Genomic DNA, 21,922 nt, shown 5'->3' with positions numbered 1-21,922 from the left:
CACAGTGATTTGCTTGCTCTTTGAAACAGCTGTCTTAGCAGATAAATCCAATGCACATTTTATTGTTGTACCTCAGGAAAAAAGCTTTGGCTGATGTAAATCAGCATAGATCATGGCAGCTAATTAAAGCATATACAAAAGGACACTTGTGTAAATCGAATCAAGTATTTTGCTGTCATTATTACTTTGAAATTATTTTAAAATCAGTAATGTTTTATTTGTGCTTTTGAGTATTAGGAAATAGAAATGAGAGATGCTGTAGCTGTCATAATGCACGTGGACTAAAATGCAATAAAAATCGATATGGCTACAGTTTCTATACATATATTAGGAATAACAACGTATGCCTCTTTTAGTTCAGTACAGATAAAAGCAGACCTTTGGGGGTCTTAACAATGTATTATTGCGTCATGCAGTTTAAATCACGGATTGCCCCTTTAAAGACAAGTTAATTTGGGGAACTTGGACAATAATTAAAACGGCGCGAGGTGGGAGGGATGGTTTAGTAGTTGAAACAAAAGCTCTGCTTAAGAAATGCCCACTCCAGTCACCATTTCATTTTTCTTAACTCTGGCCCACTGTGTGAACCCTGAGCCGACAGAAACCAGTAAGATGACGGACTATGAAACTTCAACGGCTTTCCTCGGAGAGTGGGGATGTTTCCAGCAGCAGGTGTTTTTTCTCCTTTCTTTGACCGTCATCCCTAACGGTTTGACTGGCCTTTCCACGGTGTTCCTAGCCGACACGCCGTCCCACCACTGCCTCATACCCGCGCAACTCAACCTCACCCCCGCGTGGAGGAACAGCAGCATCCCGCTGGAGCAAGAGAGCAGCCAAGGTGGCGCGTTGGTGCGCAGCAGGTGTTCCAGATACAAACTTGTTGATATCCTCAGTTTCTCTGAAAAAGGCTTGCTGCCCGACGTTGATGTGAATCTGTCTACTGTGCCGAAAGAAAGTTGCTTGGACGGATGGGAGTATGACCAGAGCATCTACATTTCTACAATCATATCGGAGGTATATATACACACCTTTTTTCTAAATGCGGAAAAGGCTGCTTCTGCTTTTATGCTGAGGTAGAGCTAGGCGACTGTGTATAGCCGTATAGGTTAAATGTTGTGATATACAGGAAGTGTGTTAGCTAAACTCGTGTTATTATGGGAATTCATCACAAAGTCAAACAAGATGTGGCAACATTTTCTCAAATAACACAAAATCTCTAATTCGTGGAAAACTGGCCCTAGGTTGTGTGGTTTACAGGAACAATGCTGTTTTATGCTTTTAGATTGTTGTTTAACATCTGAAACACACTGGGCTGTTTGTTTTTTCTTGAAGAGAAAACAACAACAACAACAACAACAACAACAACAACAACAGTGTGTTGTTGTTGTCTGCACTGTATATAGAGTGTGATCTGCACTGTATATATCTTCTATGTGTTTTTTCAGTGGGACCTGGTTTGTGATGAAAGCTGGAAGAAACCACTGACTTCTTCTTTCTTCTTCTGTGGAGTTCTCACCGGTTCTTTCATTTCAGGACAGCTCTCTGACAGGTTATGGACAAGATAGCTTAATTCAGTTAAATTCTACTTATTATTATCAATTTTTAAATTCTAGTCCTATGCTTCAAAGTTGAGCTAGAGTACTATTGATCTACTGAATGAACACATGTGGAGTAATGTGACCTAGCACATCTAATCTAGTATTTACTGAGGAATAGTTTTTTAAAAAAACTTTTATGCCCAGCTGTATATTAATATAGCTAATCCTACCACAATATGTGTTAGATATGATATAGAAATAAATGCCCTTAAGCTCATATCTATTGCTACAGAACTAAGCTGTTGAACAAAAGTCACTGCATACAGTAGGCTAATCAGGATGCTCAAGTTAATTATACACTTTTCATTCCACAACTCCGTGTCACAGCATCAGTGAATCACAAAATGATAAAATTTTGAGCCGCATGTTAATCATCCAGATTAGTTTTTTAAAAACACATAAATTTATATTTATTAGCAAAACAGTGTCAAACCACATGCTACAAATGTTTTACCACGTGTCCTGATACTAAACTGGTCAGCTTCCAGTCGAGACCAGCTATCTATAGCTCTGCTGTACTATGAAACAAAAAAAATAAAACAAGAAAGGACCCTATGCAAGGCAAGATATCTCTCTTTTCAAACTATTGCAAGTATTGCAAAAAAAAAGAAAAAAGAAAAACAGGCCTTAGAACAAATTTAGATGATTCATAACTCATTGCATTTTGTTTTTATTGAAAGCAGCTCTTGCATAATCCCTCACAAAGTCTAAACACATTTCCAGCACAACTCAGAAGCCAAGTTGGGTTAAAGGGGAAATCCATTGTTACTCATTAGAGTAAGATTTTTTTTTTTTGGGGGGGGCAAACTTAAATAATTAATTGTTTGCTTATGTCTCAGAAAACCACACAATTTCAGACTATTTCATTTGTACTGGACGGAAGCTAATGGCTGGGGCGAGGATGAACTATCCAGTAAAGTTGCTGTAAAACAAAATTGTAATTAAAAAGAAGCAAAGAGATGCAGTGTCAGGGGATTGGTCAGTCTATATGGTATTGGTAGTCATTAAGTGCACATGTCATCTCATTGAAGTACACGTAGAAAAAAAGAATATATGAGACCTTATTGTTGTTGTGAATTTGACTGACTCTCCCACTTTATAAAACATGCTGATTTGTTCAGTCTTGCTGTATTTCAATTTCAGGTATGGGAGAAAAATAGTTCTGTTTGCTACTCAGGCAATTCAGACAGTATTCACATTGATCCAGGTCTTCTCTCCATCTTGGACGGCGTTCTGCGCCCTGTTCTTTGTCGTTGGTGTGGGCCACATTTCCAACTATGTGGCTGCGTTTGTGTTAGGTACTCTATTCAAAAGTTTTCAGATATGTTTTTTATAATACAAAACTTTTATGTAATGTAACTTGTAATTTGAATGTTTTTTATTTATTTATAATTTTCCAAGGAGCGGAGATATTAAGCCCATATGTGCGGACTGTTTATACCACGGCGGGTGTGAATCTGTTCTTTGCTGGGGGCTACATGCTTTTGCCGTTCTTTGGTTTCTTCATCAGGGACTGGAGGATGCTCCTCTTAGGCATTTCACTGCCTGGCTTCTTCTTTGTGCCTCTCTGGTGGTAGGTAGGTGTGTGTGTGACTGTACATGTTACGGTAACTGATAATGCACAGCTGTACATCTGGGGAGTGTTAGGATTTTTTTTTAGGGTAATCAAATTATTTTCCCTTGGATCCTTTTTAATGAAGCCAGTACAAAATATTGACAAAACATTTACATGATGTCCTGACTGCGCTTTCTTTGGTTTGAAAAGACTGAGCCTCTGTTTCTGCCCCCTCTTTTGTTTAATGAAAAAGGTTTATCCCAGAGTCTCCTCGGTGGCTACTCTCTCAGGGAAGGATAGAAGAAGCTGAGGCCATAATCAGAGACGCTGCTAAGAAGAACAAGGTGGAGCCTCCATCAGTCATCTTTAGTCTCTTGCAGGTGAGACCTTTTTTTGGGTGCAGTGCTAGAGAAGCGGCAGTTCTTTTAAAATATTTAGGGAAGACAAAAATGCCTTATCTGTCAGTGTTTTCTCTGTAACTGAAAATCTGTTACTGTCACTACACAAATAATTTAGAAAGAAGGCTGTTTTACTGGAGACAGGATTGCTGTTTTTCATTTGTTTTCAGAAATCACTTAGACACTATAATATTAATGACTGAACAAGATAGTAAGACGGTAAATATTTCTTCTTTTCCAGGAAAATTACAATGCATACACCTACAATTAAACCATGTCACTATGTTTTTTAATGTTCCAACTGAATTTTCAGTATTTCTAGGTGAAAGGGCAAGAAGCATGAACCTTTTCAGGTTCACTGCTCAGTGTGCATTGAGAGGTAATCATTTACTGTTTTCCTGTTTTCTGCATGAATGAACGTTAATCTGGCGGCTAACAGACAGACATGTTGTCAAGGTTCAATTAACACCTTTCCTTCTTGCACTCTTGCACTGGATAATGTGCCTTTTAACTATTGAAGGAAGTCGACTTTAATCGACAAGGAGTTTTCAACGTGCTGAAAAGAACACCAAGCACTGTTATATTGTGCTTGAGTACAGCTATACATGTGTTATGAGCCTAAATGTGCATAGGTTAGATAGGTTAGCTGGTAAATGGTTGAGTATATGGTTAAACCTGTAAGGCCTAAACTTTAACAGCAGTTGAACAAAAGTGTCTATTGTGTAAGAACTGATTAAACCTGTAACTGCAAATAAAGGTAAGTTTATGAAAGAAGCTGTGAAGACAACATGTTTCTTAATATTACCTTGGTTTTTGTCTACCTGAATTCACTTCATAGACAACTGTCTATTAAAAATGAAAGACACCATTACCAAGAAACTGAAAAGAACCCTTAAATCCAAAAAAATGGTAGATTTCCGAGATTGAAACATGAAATAAATCAAACTGTTAATTGCAGTAATAGTGTTCATTGTTAAAAAAAACAAAAAAAGATCACATGCTTAATAATGGAAAATTACCAGTTGAACTCTACAAAAGAACTTTAAAAAGTGGGTCTGTTTTTTTCCACAATGCATTCCTCCATTCAGATGACCTCTGTGTTATTTTTTTCAACTTTGGTTTCTTGAACTCTATTCAAGAAACCAAATTGCCACATTCATGAACTTTATCCTGCGCAGCAATCTCTCCCCCTTAGAGATAATGTACCCTTTGCATGGGTTACAAAATGTTGCTTTTTTTTCTCTATCTGTTTATTGTAACTAGGTCTAGAACAATATAGACGTCCAATGTCTTTATGGATGCACATTTTTTTTAATTTTTGTGAACAGATCTGCTAAAAAATGTGTAGAGTTAGCATTTATTTGGTGTCATTTCTGGAAACTGGGAGTGGATTATGGTGGTTTTTGAGGGATTGTTTTTTTGGGGGGAATAAAAAGCTGAATACTTGACTGCTGTCTGTTTCAAATTATAAACATCTGTCTCAAGCAATCCATGGGGATATGATTAGCTTACAAATGTGGTATTACTGCAAATGGCAGTATAATATGCGGTTTAGGGGATATAAATGCATTCCCTCCCCCAACTTTATTATTATACACATAAATATTGGCTCATTTAAATTAAAATCCTCACAGTTGAATATACTGTACACACACACACACACACACACACACACACACACACACACACACACATATATATATATATACATATATATGGAAAATCTGACCCTGAACCCACAAGCTTCTCTCTCGTTACATTACTTCCAGACTGATGGCTCTGCTTGTTAAGTGTTTGTTATTCCACATGCATCGATGCCCTGCAGGAACAACTTAAGCCTGAGAAGAAAAGGGCCCACAACATCTGTGACCTGCTTCGTTCTCGAAACATCCGCTGGATCTCTGTCACGCTGTGGCTGATCTGGTGAGTCCCTGCTGTCCCACCTGACCCTCACATTTGGTACCGTGACCCTACACACACAGCTACACACATTCAAGCACTCACATGTAGGCATAAACACACACAACTGCTCACATTCACATACAAAGTTTTAACCTGTTCATGCATCACTTTAACCACATGTCAGCCTGTTTCACTAACAACAAATAATGACCTGTCGGGTGCTGTGAAGCCTGCAACTAAGATCAAAATCAGGTTTTGCGTAACTGCACAGTATGCCTGTATTCGCCCTGTGCACGCTTCCTTGCTGAGTCCGAAAACAGATGCAGCTGCATTTCTGTTTGATCAGGAAACAATTCAATCTAGCTTTACACAGTTAAGTCTTTGCTAGTGGATAAGATTATATTTTTCTTAACCTCTGAAGTTAAAAATATTAATATGAAAATATTTTTAGGATGCATATCCTGAAAATATCAATTGGAATAAATATGTATTCACACATTGCATATTACAAATAACTGACTTATAAAACTCAAATTTTTCATTTCTCTTTCTATTAAAAACTTGTTTTGAGTGCTTTAGGGTTCCTGTAGGGGAAACCCAAGATAAGGTTGAGTTGTGGTTCTTGTTTGGCTTGCTGTTATAATATTTAGCTAGTCACCTTGTATATAAACGGGCGGCTGTGGCTACAGTGTAGCTTGCCATCACCAGTGTGTGAATGTGTGTGTGAATGGGTGGATGACTGAATGTGTAAAGCGCTTTGGGGTCCTTAGGGACTGGTGAAGCGCTATACAAATACAGGCCATTTACAATTTACCATAAACTAAAAAATGGACAAAGACTGCAATGGTTTCTATCTGCTTTGAAGTTGTGGTTTTATGTGTTGCAGTCTTATTATTTTAGCCAAAATTGTCAATTTTTGGACGTTGATGTGCTAAACAAGCTAGCAATGCTAGCTAGCTTGGTTAGCAAGGCATATCCATACACATTATAGATGCATTGCACACACAAAGATACCTGTTAGTTAGTGTTAACATACTAAAAAAAAAAGAATTTCAGTTCAGTGACTTTAATTAGCTTAAATGAAATGTGGCACAGAACTGGGAACCTAGAGCTGGGAACCGAGTTTAAAACATAGATGTAGCTTGAAAAAATGTTGCCAATACAAAAGTGACTGAAGCCTACATTCTTCAGAAATCAATGGATGAAGTTGCAGTAGCTGCAGCCATCTTAAAACTGTCTCAGTGTAACCATGTTCCTTATCTGCCATAACTTTGAGGCTTAAGGCAACTTTTGAAAAAAGACAAAAATAAAACTAAGTCCCCTATCAATATAAAAGGAAAAAAATAGCTCTAGGTTTATTTTGTTTCTTTCTAGGCATAAAAACTGTAAAGTACGGAAGCGTAGAGCAGCCACCCAGGCAAAAGAAAAACAGAGCTATATCATGTTATAACGTGAGAAGTTTATTGTTCTAACAATATACTTTTCATGTTTGTACAATATACTATCACGTTAGTACAAAATACTTTTCACGTTTGAACAACATAATATCACGTTATTACAACATACATAATTATCATGTTTGTACAATATAATATTTATATTGTACGAACGTGAAAGGTTTTTGTTATAACGTGATAATTATGTATATTGTAATACTTTATAGGATATTGTACAAACATGAAAAGTATATAGTTAGAAAAATAAACTTTTCACGTTATAACGTGATATAGCTCTATTTATTTTATTTTATTTTTTGCCTGGCTGGCAGCTCTATGCTTCAGTAGTAAAGTACTTCAGGGCTTTTGATGCCATTATCAACTGACCCTAGAAAATTTCATCTTGGCTTTGTTTTTCAGCACTTGAAGGAACCACTTGGACACTCACTAACTGTGTTTATCTGCACTTTTAAAAGTCAAACAAAATTCTAAAATGGATGTTCTTAAAACATTATGAAGCTCTACAAAGCTATGACAAACTTATGTTACACCACCTAAAATACTAGATTTAGCCTTTCATCTATACCACTTCTCACTTTTAGTGGAGGTTTTGTAGATGTTGCCATCACAACATCTACAGCAGGGGTGCCCAATCCCGGTCCTCGAGAGCTACCGTCCTGCAGCTTTTAGATGCATCCTTGTTCCCACACACCCGAATCAAATGAATGGCTTGTTATCAGGCCTTTGCCAAACACGATGGCATGCTGAAGAGGTAATCAAACCATTTGATTCAGCTGTGTTGGAGTAGGGATGCATCTAAAAGCTGCAGGATAGTAGCTCTCGAGGACTGGGATTGGGCAGCCCTGATCTACAGTGTCAAACCACCAAAAAACTAAAGTCTGTTGTTGATACAATGTTTCGTTATGTTTCTGACTACTTTGTAGTGCCATACTATTGAGATGTACAGAATAAGGATACAAAAAGGACACTTTATATCCTCACAGGAACACCTTGACCATTGCCTACTTTGCTGTTTCCCTGAACACGGCAAACCTTCATGGGAATGTGCACTTCAACTGTTTCCTGTCAGCTCTGGTGGAGATACCAGCCTACATTTTGTCATGGACTATGTTTCGCTGGTGTTCCAGACGGCTGACTTTGTCCTCATCATTGTCCATGGGAGGGTTGTTTCTGCTACTCATTCAGCTTATTCCAACACGTATGGCACTTAAATGTTTTGTTCAAAACTGATTTATTATAGCTGTAATTTCTGGCAATCTTTAACTAGTTTTTTTTATATCATTATATATTATGTTCACATGTTCTATTTTGAGTGTTGTTCTCATATTTATTGATTAAGTACAGTCATTTTCAATCTTTTGCAAAACTATACCGCTGTTTGAACAAATAACTTACATCAAACCTCGAACAATTTAATGTGTTTTTCCCTGTAGATCTGTTCTCTTTGGCGATAGCACTGGAGATGATAGGGAAGTTTGCAGTGACGACAGCGTATTCTTTGGTCTACGCCTTCACAGCTGAGATCTACCCAACTGTGCTGAGAAATACAGCTCTCGGTGCCTGTTCTATGGCCTCCAGAATAGGAAGCATTACTGCTCCGTTCTTCATTTACTTAAGTAAGGATCTTCTGTCCTCTCTTTAAAGTTGTGTTAATCACTGGTCATAAGGATGAAAAAGAAACACATTTAAAGTGAGGAGAACATATGCTAAGCATCCTGCCATTACATCTAGCTTATTCTTAGTTTCTCGTTAAATGAAGATGTGTTTATGCATTTCTTTTCATCTATTTTAGTAAATACTCTGTCACAGGGCTTGATCATTTAGACGTTCAGAGTCAGATAACTTGGCATTTTGAAGTTTGGAGTTAAACTAACTCCTCAAGGAAACCAGACCACACACGTCCAAGGAGAACATAGCAACTTAGAAATGTCCCAACTAGAACTAAACAACAAGAAATACCACCAGCTGAAGTATAATAGAAGACTTGATTAGCAATCAGAAAGGAAACAACAGCCTTCAGTTAAAATTTACAAGTTTCTTAGCATTTAAGGGATTTTTTTTTTTGTAACCATTGTAGGCAAGGTTGCTTTTGACTTTCTTAACTTCCTTTGATATGTTGCCACAGGAAGCTATTCCGTTTCACTGCCTTACATCCTTATGGGAAGCCTTACAGCCTTAGCAGGGTTGCTGAGTCTCCTGCTGCCTGAGAGCTTTGGAATGCCTTTGCCTGAGACCATTGATCACATGCAGCACTTTCCCGGGTAAAGAAAGAGTTTCATTATAGAGTGAGATTAGGTAAAAATATTATTTTGCTATTTTTTTCAGTGTAGTTTAAATTCACAATTGTTGTAGTTTGGTAGTTTTACTTTCCGGTGTTATAAAGAGGGGCCAATCTTTCGATTTTTAATAGTTTTAAACATAAAGTTTAAATTTCTTTTTTCTTGTATCACAATTTTATGCCATTATATTTTTTTTTTCAAAAAATGTGTTTGCTTAAATTTGAAAGATTACTCTTTTACCCAACTCTGTTAATTTTTGGTGTGTTATTTAGTTCACAAGCTCAAATACATTTGCCCTTTGATTATTTTTCACAACAGCTAAACTGAATGCGCAAAGATTAGATTCTTGCTTGTTTAATAAGTAATGTCTATTTGCATATATTGAAAACACCCTCATCTGCCCTGCATCTTGCCTACATGCAGTTAGTATCAGGGATTATCGTCATGTAATATATATTTCTCAATATATTTGTCATAGCTACAATTGTGTTTAATCAGAAAAGGTAAAAAAAAAACTATGATAAAAAGCTCACTGCATAAAAGACTGACTGTGCTTTGCTGTCATCTTGACCATGTCTATATGTCTAAATGCATTGAGTTGCTTAGATATATGTGTTCATGAGCAGTTGAACCTATTGAAGTGGACAGTGAGTGTATGCAATATACTGAAATGATAACCAAAACAATTGCACCATAGTTTACAATATTTTATTGGTGTCACTATCATTTAGTAACTCGCAAATTTACCCAGATTCGCCCAGTCTGGTCAGCCAATCCCATATAACAGATATTAAAACATTTAGTGGGAATCAGATAATTGTTTGACAAGTGTTTCCACTTCCTCTTTAGTCCAGGACAGAAAATCAACAGAAAATGCTTGATTATGACTTTATTTTTTCTTCCTTCTCTGTAGATGCTGTCAGAGAAAGCCTTATACTCTCACACACATGAGAGAAGAGGAAAATGCTCCTGAATGAAAGACTACATAAACAAGGAGAAAAGTGAAAATCTGACTTGATTCGAATCACTGGATGAGCAGAGATTGTGTACTCGTTTCCACTAAGTGACCTCTTTAAGGACGTAGGTAAAATTATTGCTGTGTTGTCACTGGATGTATAAAATTATATCAGTTCAAGGGGACCAGAGAGGTAATTTCCTTACAAAACTGGAAAATATTTTTTTACATTATAGCAAAAAAAATATTATAAAAGGAAGCTTATACTCACCACCAATTTGACAACATTAGGATGTACAGTAGGAAACTTGAAAGAGTAACTTGCAGAAAGTTTGTAGAAATTCAGTAATTTGCTTAGAATATAGTGGGAATACATAATGCATTTAATGCATTTTTAATGGAAGGTTTATTCATTAATTGCTTACCATGAACCATGATCTGACCATGATCTGCCACTCTGAATGACATCATACATGAGTATGCCATAAAATACCCAGATACCACAAAGTAATTCTGATTGTGATGATAAGACACCAGGAAGTAGACCGGCTAGTAGTAGATTGATAGTAGAAAATAGTAGATCAGCTCAAGGCCACAACTTAAGGGGGACTTGTAAAAACAAACACACAAACAAGTAACCATTATAATCTAATGTAATAAAAATAATGTTTTCTTTGGATTCAGCTGTTAATCAGATGCAACCAATTACATGGTGCTGCAGGTCAGAAGAAGTTCTATAGCAGGGGTGTCAAACTCCAGGCCTCGAGGGCCGGTGTCCTGGAGGTTTTAGATCTCACCCAGGGTCAACACACCTGAATCAAATGATTAGTTCATTAACAGGCTTCTGGAGAACTTCAAGACATGTTGAGGAGGTAATTTAGCCATTTAAATCAGCTGTCTTGGATCAAGGACACATCTAAAACCTGCAGGACACCGGCCCTCGAGGCCTGGAGTTCGACATCTGTGTTCTATAGGCTAACTAATTACTCAGTCACACTAGAGCTGGGGTGTCGAACTTCAGGCCTCAAGGGCTGGTGTCCTGCGGGTTTTAGATATCACCCTGGGTCAACGAACCTGAATCAAAAGATTAGTTCATTACCAGGCCTCTGGAGAATTGCAAGACATGTTGAGGAGTTAATTTAGCCATTTAAATCAGCTGTGTTGGATCAAGGACACATCTAAAACCTGCAGGACACCGGCCCTTGAGGCCTGGAGTTTGACACCTGTGCACTAGAGTAAAAATAGGGCAGCAATTTGATTGTGACTAGGAAACATGTTTGGTTTTCTGGTGATTGCACTGATTTCTTTTCTTTTTTTTTTTATATTTGGGAACTGACTACAAGTAACTGTGTCAGCCAGCCTTTAGCCTTTGGGGGCCACTTTCAAGAGTAAGGTGAATGCACAGCTGGCCTACAAGCCAACCTGTCATGAACAATCACCATCTGACTCAGACTGACTGCAGTCCTTCTCAGGTGAACTAAATGGTCTGCATTTGTATAGCGCTTTTCTAGTCCCTAAGGACCCCAAAGCGCTTCACACTACATTCAGTCATTCACCCATTCACACACACATTCACACACTGGCGATGGCAAGCTACACTGTAGCCACAGCTGCCCCGGGGCGCACTGACAGAGGCGAACTGGTGAAGGTTTGAAAATAATTGCTGTCTAATTTAGGAACCCCATTCATTCACCAAATAATAACAAAGTAATAGACTGGCTCTGTTTTATTTTTGTTATTTCACCATCCTGATCCACCAAGGTCGCTTTGAAGGCAATTGAATGTGAATGGTTCCTGGTCTTTAACCCTTTCATGCATAGTCACTACAGTGGCCAGCTATGAAAAGGCTGTTTTCTTGTATTTGTGTCAGTGTTGATGGTATACTTGCACATAAACCACTACATTGGACACTGATGTGTCACTCCATACCCTGGCACCCACTGAACGTTTAATGTTACTATAGATGTATGACGTGTTTCATTATTCATTCATTCATGATGATGAATATAAATATTTAAGAAAAAAACCTGATTGAGGTTGTTATAATTCATGCATGAAAGGGTTAAATCAACCATTTAAATGAAGTGAAATGAAGTTTATTGCACATGGTTGCAGTAACTTTGTTCATGCTGCAGTTTCCAATCACAGTTGTGCTTTCTGTGGCTGTAGCATAATAAATGAAGAAAAGGTAGGTAGAAGAGATAGATTTTCTGTCATTACTAAATCATTATTTCAGTACTCACTCTTTACACACAACAACAAATTCACTAATTCTTCACAGATTATGACTTCAGTTACAGAAAATTGTTCATAAAGTAATAAAGTAATTATGAGTTTGTCAAACGTGCCCTATTGAAAATATTGCATATTAAACAAATGCAAACATGTAATAAAATAATGCTTTATGTTTCAAGATTAACCAAATTACATAGCAAAATTGCTGACAGCCTGTTCTGCTAACCAACAAGGACATTCAAGCTGCTGCTCCAAATATATTGGTTACATTAAGTTTACCTTCAGTCATACACACTGTTAAAACAACATCGTCTGGATTCAAATTGTGTAATTACTTCGTTTTCTTCAACTTTATTACCATGTTATTACTGACTCCAATGCAAAGAACAGCAAAAACATAGCAGTGAGACACAGGAAGTAAAAACAATATATTCGTGAGTCATCGGTGTTGGAAACAATCATAGTCGACTTTCAAAAATCTTCACGTGTTTTGAGTGTCCTTTTCTAGTAATGAAGGGACATTTCATTCTGTGCGGGACAAAAGACAAAGAAAACACAGTTTTGTTTTTGCAGAAAGGACGTCTGTAAAAGTGTCACCATCTTTGTGTTTACTGCCAAATTAGTTATTGCTATTTTGGTGCTTTTAAGACACACTAAGAGTCAATTTTTGTAGTTGCAGAGTTACTACGTTATCACAAGTCTGAGATCTACGTCTGAGGTCAAGTTTTTATGACAAGTTTCACATTCAATAAATATTACATATGTTCTTCCAACTGATCTCACCTTTCTCTTTTATGCATCTGTTCAATAGTTTGAGGCAAAGGCCGTCCGAAACTCTCTGGTAGGAACACAGTAGCGAAGGCAGACACAACAGCAAGAGTCCCCAGTGTAATATAAGGCAGATATTTAAAGTACTGACCTGCACAAAGACAGGGAGCAATTAGGATTGGAGAAAGGCCTTGGCCTTGTGTTTATGCAACGTAATGTAGTGTGGGAATTTGTAGTCTACACAGACCACTAGATATACTTGATAAAATGCTTATTTATGAAGATTTGAGAAACATTCCTTCACTCACTCAGCTTTAACAAAAATGGTGCAATACAGCTTCCCACTCTGGATACAGTAGTACACATTCCTGTTGCAGTATTCCTGAGTACTGTTGGGAACAGTTCTGCTGTATATACAAACATCAGGGCAGTACCGGTGGTAATACCAAATTTTCCCACCATCTCTAGAGTAATAGACAGATATGATAGACCTGAAGGGAAAAAAAAATTAAAGATTTGTATAAGGCTATATACTAATTTGCTTCAGTACCTACTTCTAATGTCGGTATTTGAGATAAGATTTGCCTGAAAAAAACCTCAGACATATAAATAAATAAATAAAACCTCTGACACTCCTATGGACACAATATGGAGCATTTTTTCTGCTTACCATGAGGCACAAGTTGAATGAAATACAGTGATACTCCTCCAAGGAGCAAGATGCTTACGACAGCGAGTCGTCGTGGAAGGTATTGCAAAGCCAGCCAGCTGGTAATGTATGCTGGAACCTCCACGGCTGCTGAGATGAAACAGCTGATAAATGGATCGGCATGGAGTCGAGATGTATTTAGGGATAAGCCAAAGTAGCCAGTACTTAGAGTGAACCTGTAAACATATGTCAAATAAAACATGGTAGCAATCTGAAAAGGAATCTGCTTGGAATTAGCAGTAGTGGGTTTATATTATCTATTCATGCAATTGAACGATGAGGTTTTTGTTATTAATCATATTACTACTGCACTTCTCACTACCAAAATCAATAATCACATCTCTGTAATGTGTTACGTTACAATGCATTACACTCCAACTCTTCCCAGTGACTTACCAGTAAGGAGCTTTTCTGGGAGACTATTGGGATTGCATTGAAAAAGACCTTCAAACGCTTGTCACCAGTGAATACTGCTAGTTGTGTTCAATGAGTGCCAAACCAGCAGGAATTATGTGTCTGCAAGGCCAGTGCAGCCAGCTCTCTGGTGATTATGGGCCTGCAGTGGGTGATGGTGCTGCAAGTGCTTGTAAAAATATAATGTGAATAAATATGGCTTAGAGCAAAACACTGCTCTTCTAAACAAAACTGTCTTTTTTTTTCTGTTCTCTCATCATTTATGGGAATTCAGCGATACACATAGGATATTCTATTCATCCCCAAAATATAAGTGCTTTGAATTACTACTCACCACACAAGGCAGAGAATGATCGATGTGTTTCTGATGTTTGCAGTCCTTAGCAGGCTGAAGATACTGTGACGTTCATTAGCCTGAGTCTTATCTGCCTAAAAGACACAAAATCCCAGTCTCAGCATCTGTACATATGGCAATATCTGTTGCTCCAGGGTTCTATCCCTTTTTTGGTAACAGTAATATTTCTGATCATTTGGGTATTGTCGTGCGTAGTGCGAGAGATATTTATGTGTCTTCCTCAGATTCTCTTTACGTGCCTGAATGATTTAATTCAAAGCCAACTTACTGGTGAATCGTAATCATCAAAGATGACCTGTGGAGCCTCTACTTTGTTCTTCTTGGCAGCATATTTCACTATGTTCTCTGCTTCCTCCACTCTTCCCTGTGAAAGCAGCCACCGAGGAGACTCTGGGATTAACCTGCATCAGTATTCAACACAAAGAAACAAAAAGATTTAGCCTGGATCCGGTGGAACAGAAGTTATAGTATTGCTTATTACTCTCTTTGATGCTTGGCCAGAAGTTATATACTGTACAGGGTGGGCCATTTATATGGATACACCACAATAACACGGGAATGGTTGGTGATATTAAAGTCCTGTGTGTGGCACATTAGTATATGTGAGGGGGCAAACTCCTCAAGATGGGTGGTGACCACGGTGGCCATTTAGAAGTCGGCCATCTTGGATACAAATTTTGTTTTTTCAATAGGAAGAGGGCCATGTGACACATCAACCTTATTGGTAATGTCACAAGAAAAACAATGGTGTGCTTGGTTTCAACGTAACTTTATTCTTTCATGAGTTATTTACAAGTTTCTGACCACTTATAAAATTTGTTCAATGTGCTGCCCATTGTGTTGGATTGTCAATGCAACCCTCTTCTCCCACTCTTCACACACTGATAGCAACACCGCAGGAGAAATGCCAGCACAGACATCCAGTATCTGTAGTTTCAGGTGCTGCACATCTCGTATCTTCACACCATAGACAATTGCCTTCAGATGACCCCAAAGACAAAAGTCTAAGGAGGTCAGATCAGGAGACCTTGGGTGCCATTCAACTGGCCCACGACGACCAATCCACTTTCCAGGAAACTGTTCATCTAGGACTGCTCGGACCTGGCACCCATAATGTGGTGGTGCACCATCCTGCTGCAAAAACTCAGGGAACGTGCCAGCTTCAGTGCATAAAGAGGGAAACACATCATCATGTAGCAATTTCAAATATCCAGTGGCCTTGAGGTTTCCATTGATGAAGAATGGACCCACAGCACGTCAATGGCTGTGAACAAAGAGAAACTTGTAAATAACTCATGAAAGAATAAAGTTACGTTTTTTCAAAAAGGTCTCAAAGACTTTAGAGTCAGACCTGTTACAGATCGTCAACTTTTCCTTAATGTCAGGTGTGTTTCCAGAACCACTAAAAACTGCTGTAATCAAACCTATACTGAAAAAGGACAATCTTGACAAGACACAAATGAAAAACTACAGGCCGATCTCAAATCTCCCATTTTAAAGTAAGATCATTGAAAAAGCAGTTTCTCAACAGCTCAATTACTTCTTAAAACAGAATAACTGCTACGATGCCTTCCAGTCAGGTTTTAGACAGAACCACAGCACTGAAACCGCTCTGACAAAAGTGTTTAATGACATATGTCTGAACACAGACAGTGGAAAAATGTCAGTCCTAGTTTTACTGGATCTCAGTGCAGCATTTGATACAGTTGACCACAACATATTACTCAAACGACTGGAGAACTGGGCAGGTCTTTCAGGAACTGTACTAAACTGGTTCAAAACATACTTAGAAAACAGGAAATACTTTGTATCAATAGGTAACTTCACATCCGAGCAGACAAGTATCACATGTGGAGTTCCCCAAGGTTCCATCTTGGGACCCCCTCTGTTTAACATTTACATGCTCCCACTGGCACAGATTATAAACAACAACAAAATAAACTATCACAGCTATGCAGATGACACACAAATATATATCACAATGTCACCAGGAGACCGAGGCCCTGTACAGGCTCTTGGTAAATGCATTGAGGAAATCAATGACTGGTTGTGCCACAATTTTCTCCAACTAAACAAAAACAAAACTGAAGTAATAGTCTTTGGCGCCAAAGAAAAACGATTACAGGTCACCAGAGAACTTCAATCTATACATCTAAAAACCACAAACCAGGCGAGAAATTTGGGTGTAGTGATGGATGCAGACCTAAACTTAGAAAAACACATTAAGACAATAACAAAATCAGCTTACTATCACCTCAAGAATATTTCAAGGATAAAAGATCTGATGTCTCAACAGGACCTGGAAAAACTAGTCCATGCATTCATCTTTAGTAGGCTTGATTACTGTAACAGCATCTTTACAGGTCTACCTAAAAAATCAGTCAGACAACTACAGCTCATTCAGAACTCTGCTGCTCGAGTCCTCACTAAGACCAAAAAAGTGGACCACATCAGTCCAGCTCTGAGGTCTTTACACTGGCTGCCTGTCCGTCAGAGGATAGACTTTAAAGTTCTGATGCTGGCCTATAAAGCTCTGAATGGTTTAGGACCAAAATACATCAGTGACCTCCTGACCCAGTATGAACCTTCCAGATCCCTCAGGTCATCTGGATCCGGTCTTTTATCAGTTCCCAGAGTCAGAACCAGACACGGAGAAGCTGCATTCAGCTTTTATGCTCCTTATATCTGGAACAAACTCCCAGAAAGCCTCAGATCAGCTGAAACACTCAGTTTATTTAAATCCAGGTTGAAGACTTACCTATTCTCAGCTGCATTTGAATAAAGCACCAAATCCACACTTTTAAGCTCAAATTTCAAAACTTACACTAACTACTGATCTTATCTATTTCTGATTTTATCTGTTTTGATTTTATATACTGTTTTGTTTGTTTGTTAAGCTTAAATTTCAAAACTGATTTTATCTACTGTTCTGATTTTATCTGTTTTGATTTTATATACTGTTTTGTTTGTTTGTTTGTTTGTTTGTTTGTTTGTTTGTTAAGTGGGTTTAGAGCTCTGGGTAGCTCCCCAGCTGGGTCTAGACTGGGTCTAGAGAGTATTTTAAATTCAGGGAATTTAAAATAGAAAGTAGCTCGTCCACAGAAGGACTGGTAGCTCCCCATTACGATAAGGGTTCAGATCGCGCGAACAGGTGTGGGATTAGAGCTCTGGGTAGCTCCCCAACTGGGTCTAGACTGGGTCTAGAGAGTATTTTAAATTCAGGGAATTTAAAATAGAAAGTAGCTCGTCCACAGAAGGACTGGTAGCTCCCCTTACGATAAGGGTTCAGATCGCGCGAACAGGTGTGAAATGTGTGTGTTTAGTTAGTTAGTTTGTTTGCTTGTTTTAATCAATTTTAAATCATGCTTTTTATTTGTTTTTGTTTCTAATGTCTCTGTAAAGCACTTTGAATCACCTTGTTGTTGAATTGTGCTATACAAATAAATTTGCCTTGCCTTGCCTTACGTTGAAACCAAGCACACCATTGTTTTTCTTGTGACATTACCAATAAGTCTGATGTGTCTCATGACCCTCTTTCTATTGAAAAAACAAAAGTTGTATCCAAGATGGCCGACTTCTAAATGGCCACCATGGTCACCACCCATCTTGAGGAGTTTGCCCCCTCACATATACTAATGTGCCACAAACAGGACTTTAATATCACCAACCATTCCCATGTTATTGTGGTGTATCCATAAATGGCCCACCCTGTCTAATGAATTCATGAGAAGATAAACTTAACACAAACGCAGCTTTATTTTTTTCAAGAACAACCTACCACCAAAGAGGAAAGTAGAGAAGGCCAGGGAGAGATATACCTAACAGGAGATATGTCCAGTCCCTTAAAAAGTAGGCAAAGAGAGGAAGCATCATAAAGCCAAAGGCAAAGGCAAGACATACACCCATGGATGAGAAAAGGACCCGCACATTGCCAGTGAAGATTTCAGTGCCTGCACACACAGAGAAAGCCAACAGAAGCTTTGAGGTAATGGAGGTTATTGGACACATTGTTGCAGTAACCAAAGAACTAAAAATATGCCTTTACCGAGCACAAAAGCAGAAACATAGTTAGAGATTTGTCCCAAACCACTGATGAACAGGAGGATGCAGAACACTGTCCAAGATGATGAGAAGATTTGAACAAAAGTGAAAAGAGTCTGAAGTGCCATGGTCAGAAACAGAACTGGCTTTCTTCCAAATCTACAACGAAAAGTCAAAAGATGAAATAAGTGTAAAAAAACAAATAAGACATACTGCGTATCATAAAGTATTTATTATAAAGTATTTATTAAAAAGTATACTTGTGTGTTTATTGGTAATAGCAATATAATACTCTGCAATAAAGTAAAAATGTAATGAGGACTTTTATTACATGCTAAACAGAGCAATTGTAGAAATTAAAAACACTTTATAATACGGCCTGAAACTATTAACTATATAAGAGTCTAATTCGCCTGTAATTAAATTGAATTTAAACACATTTTATTTGAAATTATAATAATTAAAATATTTAAAAAAAAAATATATTTTTAAGAATTACATTGACTTACAGTCTTAAATGTATGTACACTAGAATAAGGCGATAACAAGTTGTGGTTTTGCAGGGAAAAAAAGAAAAAGAAATAAACAATGAATAAATATTGTTTGTTTTTCCACAAAATTAAATTGTATTTTGTAAAATTACAGTACTTATTACTGTTTGTAAGAATTGTACGTATTCTAGTGTACCTAACTTTAAGTATTTGTAGGTAAATATAAGTACATTTTAATTTCAAATAAAATAAATTGAAATTAAGTCTAATTACAGGAAGCCATATTATAAAGTATTAATATGTAATGATAGCTAGAAAGAATTTAAAAGATCAATATACAGTTTGTGCTGCTTAAAAGGGGGAAACAAGTATTATTTTTTAACTTTACCTGTCTGACAGCTGTCCTGAAAAAAAGGATCCAACTAAAACTCCCATGAAGTAAACTGTGGAAGTAAACGGCTGCTTCCACTCTTCACTGCACACCAGGTCAAACTGAAACGTCCAGGCATAAAAAATTGAATAAAACAATACAAAGACTTCAGGTGCTGTTTATGCCTCGTCAGATCTTAATTTTCAATTGTCAATCATTGTCTGTATTACACACTTACCTCAGAGACTATAGTGGATTTATAGATGTCTTTGCTATAGCTCCACCCATCAACACACCCCTCTTGCTCCAGGTTAGTAAGATTAACATCCTGGCCTGGAATATATCCCTGAGCTGAAAGATTTTTGACCACATCCAGCCTGTATCTCCGACATCTGCTCAGCTCCAGCTTCCCATTCACCATCTTGCAGGTAAATAAATGCATTAATTTATTTACTTTTCTGTGAAATTGTGTTGAATACCATACTATAAAGGAAATAGCATGCTCTAGAAAGATAAAGAAAAACAAATCTAAAGTAACTGCAACAACAACAAAACAAACAAAAAAGCAAGCAAACAGAAACAAACAAACAAATACTGAAATGTAGAACTGGATAACAGGAGAATTAGGTTATTGACAAAAGAGGAAAAAAAAACGAAACTAAACAAGAAACAAAATACTTTCAAAATAAAACAGGAAGTAACCTAGGGGGGAATTACCTAAAAGAGACAGGGGTACACTGGAAGGGCCAGATCAAAGTAAAACACAAGCGATCACAATACAATTCAAAAAACCAACAGAAACAAGATCACAAAGTTTCAACAACTAAAGATTAGACACAGAGGCATTACTCTTGTAAAGATAATCTTAAAACCTGTAAGAACTCTAAAAAACACAACTCAAAACTAAAGCTAAAATAAAGAATGGTTAAAAATAAACAAGAATGCAAAGTCCAAAATCATAAAACCCCAAACCATGACAGTATTTTGACCACTTAGTGCTCATAATAACCCTTCACACATATAAATATATACCCTATCATAAAATATGGGCATTCTACTTTATTGAGCTTAAAGCTAAAGCTGGCTTTGCAGAATGCAAAGAAAATACATCTACAAAGCTGCAAATATGATCATTAAAGTAAATATCAGACACACACATTTAAAAAATTTGCACATCCTCCAACATTAACATTTAATTCAAACATACAACATGTTGTCTTATAAAAAAAGTAGGTAATTACAAGTAATTGTGAATTCGCTTTAACTGTCCTGCCCATTAAATGGGTCTGAGTGTGATTATAAATAATATATAATTGTGTGTTACTGTATATGCCTTTTAAAGTGTTGGTATTGGGCTGGTATTGCATTTGACTAACTCTGTTTCTAAAGAAGGAAGCTATTTCAAATGTAGCTTTCGTTTATGCTGTGCTGGCTGAATGACTGAGTGATATTCACAGACTTTTAGTGGGAACTATCATTCCTTCCAGCCATGCAGCATTTCCTTTGCCACTGACTGTCATACAAATCCAAAGCAGATTTCGCCCCACCTTAAATGATTCAAATTTTGTTATCATGACTCATCTGTCATAACGACTTAGTTACAGAACGCATTGTCGAGAAGTTATCTTGCACAAGCCAGACTTTTATAATGATGTTCCAGTTTGTGTATCAAAGCTGCAGAGTGAAAATACTATTTCTTTTTCACCTAAATTTTTGCTTTATGTGAAGTTTTTCTTGGTCTTGTGGTTATGTAATTCACGACTCAAATTTCATACTGACATTTCAGACTAAATACATTAAATACCTTTGAAGAAAATATTAGATTTAGACGATTTGATTGCAACACTGACACAACTTATCTGTACTGGTGTTGTAAAGATTACATGCAGCTCTTCTTGTTTCTTTTAATTAATATACTTCTTTACCTCCATTGGAATGATAGCTTGATGCCAGTCTTCTGTCAAGTTAATATCAGGAACCAGGCAGTGGTGTCTGGGAATGTCAGTCAGGAAGATGAGGGAAAAAGAACCAAATCCATTTGGCAACACGCTGGCACAAAGTAGGAAGAAAACACTTTGCTGGAAATGTCCCCAGTGACCAAGAAATGCTGTGACTTCATCATAATCCTGCATACTCTTGGAATTCTGTCTTTTAAATCACTTCTTCATCTATTGTGAAAGTAAAAAATACTCTTTAAAGAAAAAGTTGCATAAATAAACAAGTGCTACTCTGAAAGTGAGGACTCCAGAAACTCTGCAGAGCTTTTATGTAGTGTGCATTCTTAAAGGTATCAACTCCAAATTTGACTTTTTATAGTCACCACTGGGTTATAGATTACAAAGGCAATAACAAAATGCTCAGATGTTGAAAGATAATCTTTGACCATCACTTGCAT

At 37.4% G+C, this 21,922-nt stretch overlaps 2 protein-coding genes across 3 annotated transcripts; one reads left to right on the top strand and one right to left on the bottom strand.

The window, feature by feature from the left end:
* The first annotated feature begins 402 nt into the window (after positions 1-402).
* LOC101464431 (organic cation/carnitine transporter 2) lies at positions 403-13,152 on the top strand. Its single transcript, XM_004561740.6, has 10 exons — positions 403-1,014; positions 1,446-1,549; positions 2,742-2,896; positions 3,000-3,171; positions 3,407-3,533; positions 5,377-5,474; positions 7,894-8,108; positions 8,344-8,526; positions 9,036-9,171; positions 10,103-13,152. The coding sequence occupies exons 1-10, from the start codon at positions 535-537 to the stop codon at positions 10,164-10,166; spliced, it is 1,734 nt and encodes a 577-aa protein (XP_004561797.1). The 5' UTR covers positions 403-534; the 3' UTR covers positions 10,167-13,152.
* LOC101464155 (organic cation/carnitine transporter 2) lies at positions 12,219-21,854 on the bottom strand. 2 transcript variants are annotated; one of them, XM_004561739.4, is made up of 11 exons: positions 21,453-21,854; positions 19,766-19,948; positions 19,546-19,649; positions 18,671-18,825; positions 18,404-18,575; positions 14,894-15,026; positions 14,605-14,699; positions 13,818-14,032; positions 13,456-13,638; positions 13,163-13,298; positions 12,219-12,907 (listed from the first exon to the last, which is right to left on the bottom strand). In XM_004561739.4, the coding sequence occupies exons 1-11, from the start codon at positions 21,657-21,659 to the stop codon at positions 12,838-12,840; spliced, it is 1,653 nt and encodes a 550-aa protein (XP_004561796.1). In that variant the 5' UTR covers positions 21,660-21,854; the 3' UTR covers positions 12,219-12,837. The 2 variants fall into 2 exon arrangements, with proteins under 2 accessions (XP_004561796.1, XP_076745464.1); XM_076889349.1 differs by lacking the exons at positions 18,404-18,575; positions 18,671-18,825.
* Positions 21,855-21,922: the final 68 nt, after the last annotated feature.

Source organism: Maylandia zebra, linkage group LG10, assembly GCF_041146795.1.
Source record: "Maylandia zebra isolate NMK-2024a linkage group LG10, Mzebra_GT3a, whole genome shotgun sequence".
Lineage (NCBI taxonomy): Eukaryota > Metazoa > Chordata > Actinopteri > Cichliformes > Cichlidae > Maylandia > Maylandia zebra.
The sequence above is the reverse complement of the archived record's forward strand: the minus strand, read 5'-3'. Positions and strand labels throughout refer to the sequence as shown.

Excerpts from the sequence above, each read along its gene's own strand:
- LOC101464155 (XM_004561739.4), bottom strand. The coding sequence starts at position 21,659 with ATGCAGGATTATGATGAAGTCACAGCATTTCTTGGTCACTGGGGACAT. Across the intron at positions 14,700-14,893 it reads TTGATGATTACGATTCACCA|GCAGATAAGACTCAGGCTAA; the intron begins GTAAGTTGGCTT and ends TGTGTCTTTTAG. Across the intron at positions 14,033-14,604 it reads ATCATTCTCTGCCTTGTGTG|GTTCACTCTAAGTACTGGCT; the intron begins GTGAGTAGTAAT and ends ATATGTTTACAG.
- LOC101464431 (XM_004561740.6), top strand. The coding sequence starts at position 535 with ATGCCCACTCCAGTCACCATTTCATTTTTCTTAACTCTGGCCCACTGT. Across the intron at positions 3,172-3,406 it reads TTCTTTGTGCCTCTCTGGTG|GTTTATCCCAGAGTCTCCTC; the intron begins GTAGGTAGGTGT and ends TTAATGAAAAAG. Across the intron at positions 9,172-10,102 it reads CACATGCAGCACTTTCCCGG|ATGCTGTCAGAGAAAGCCTT; the intron begins GTAAAGAAAGAG and ends CCTTCTCTGTAG.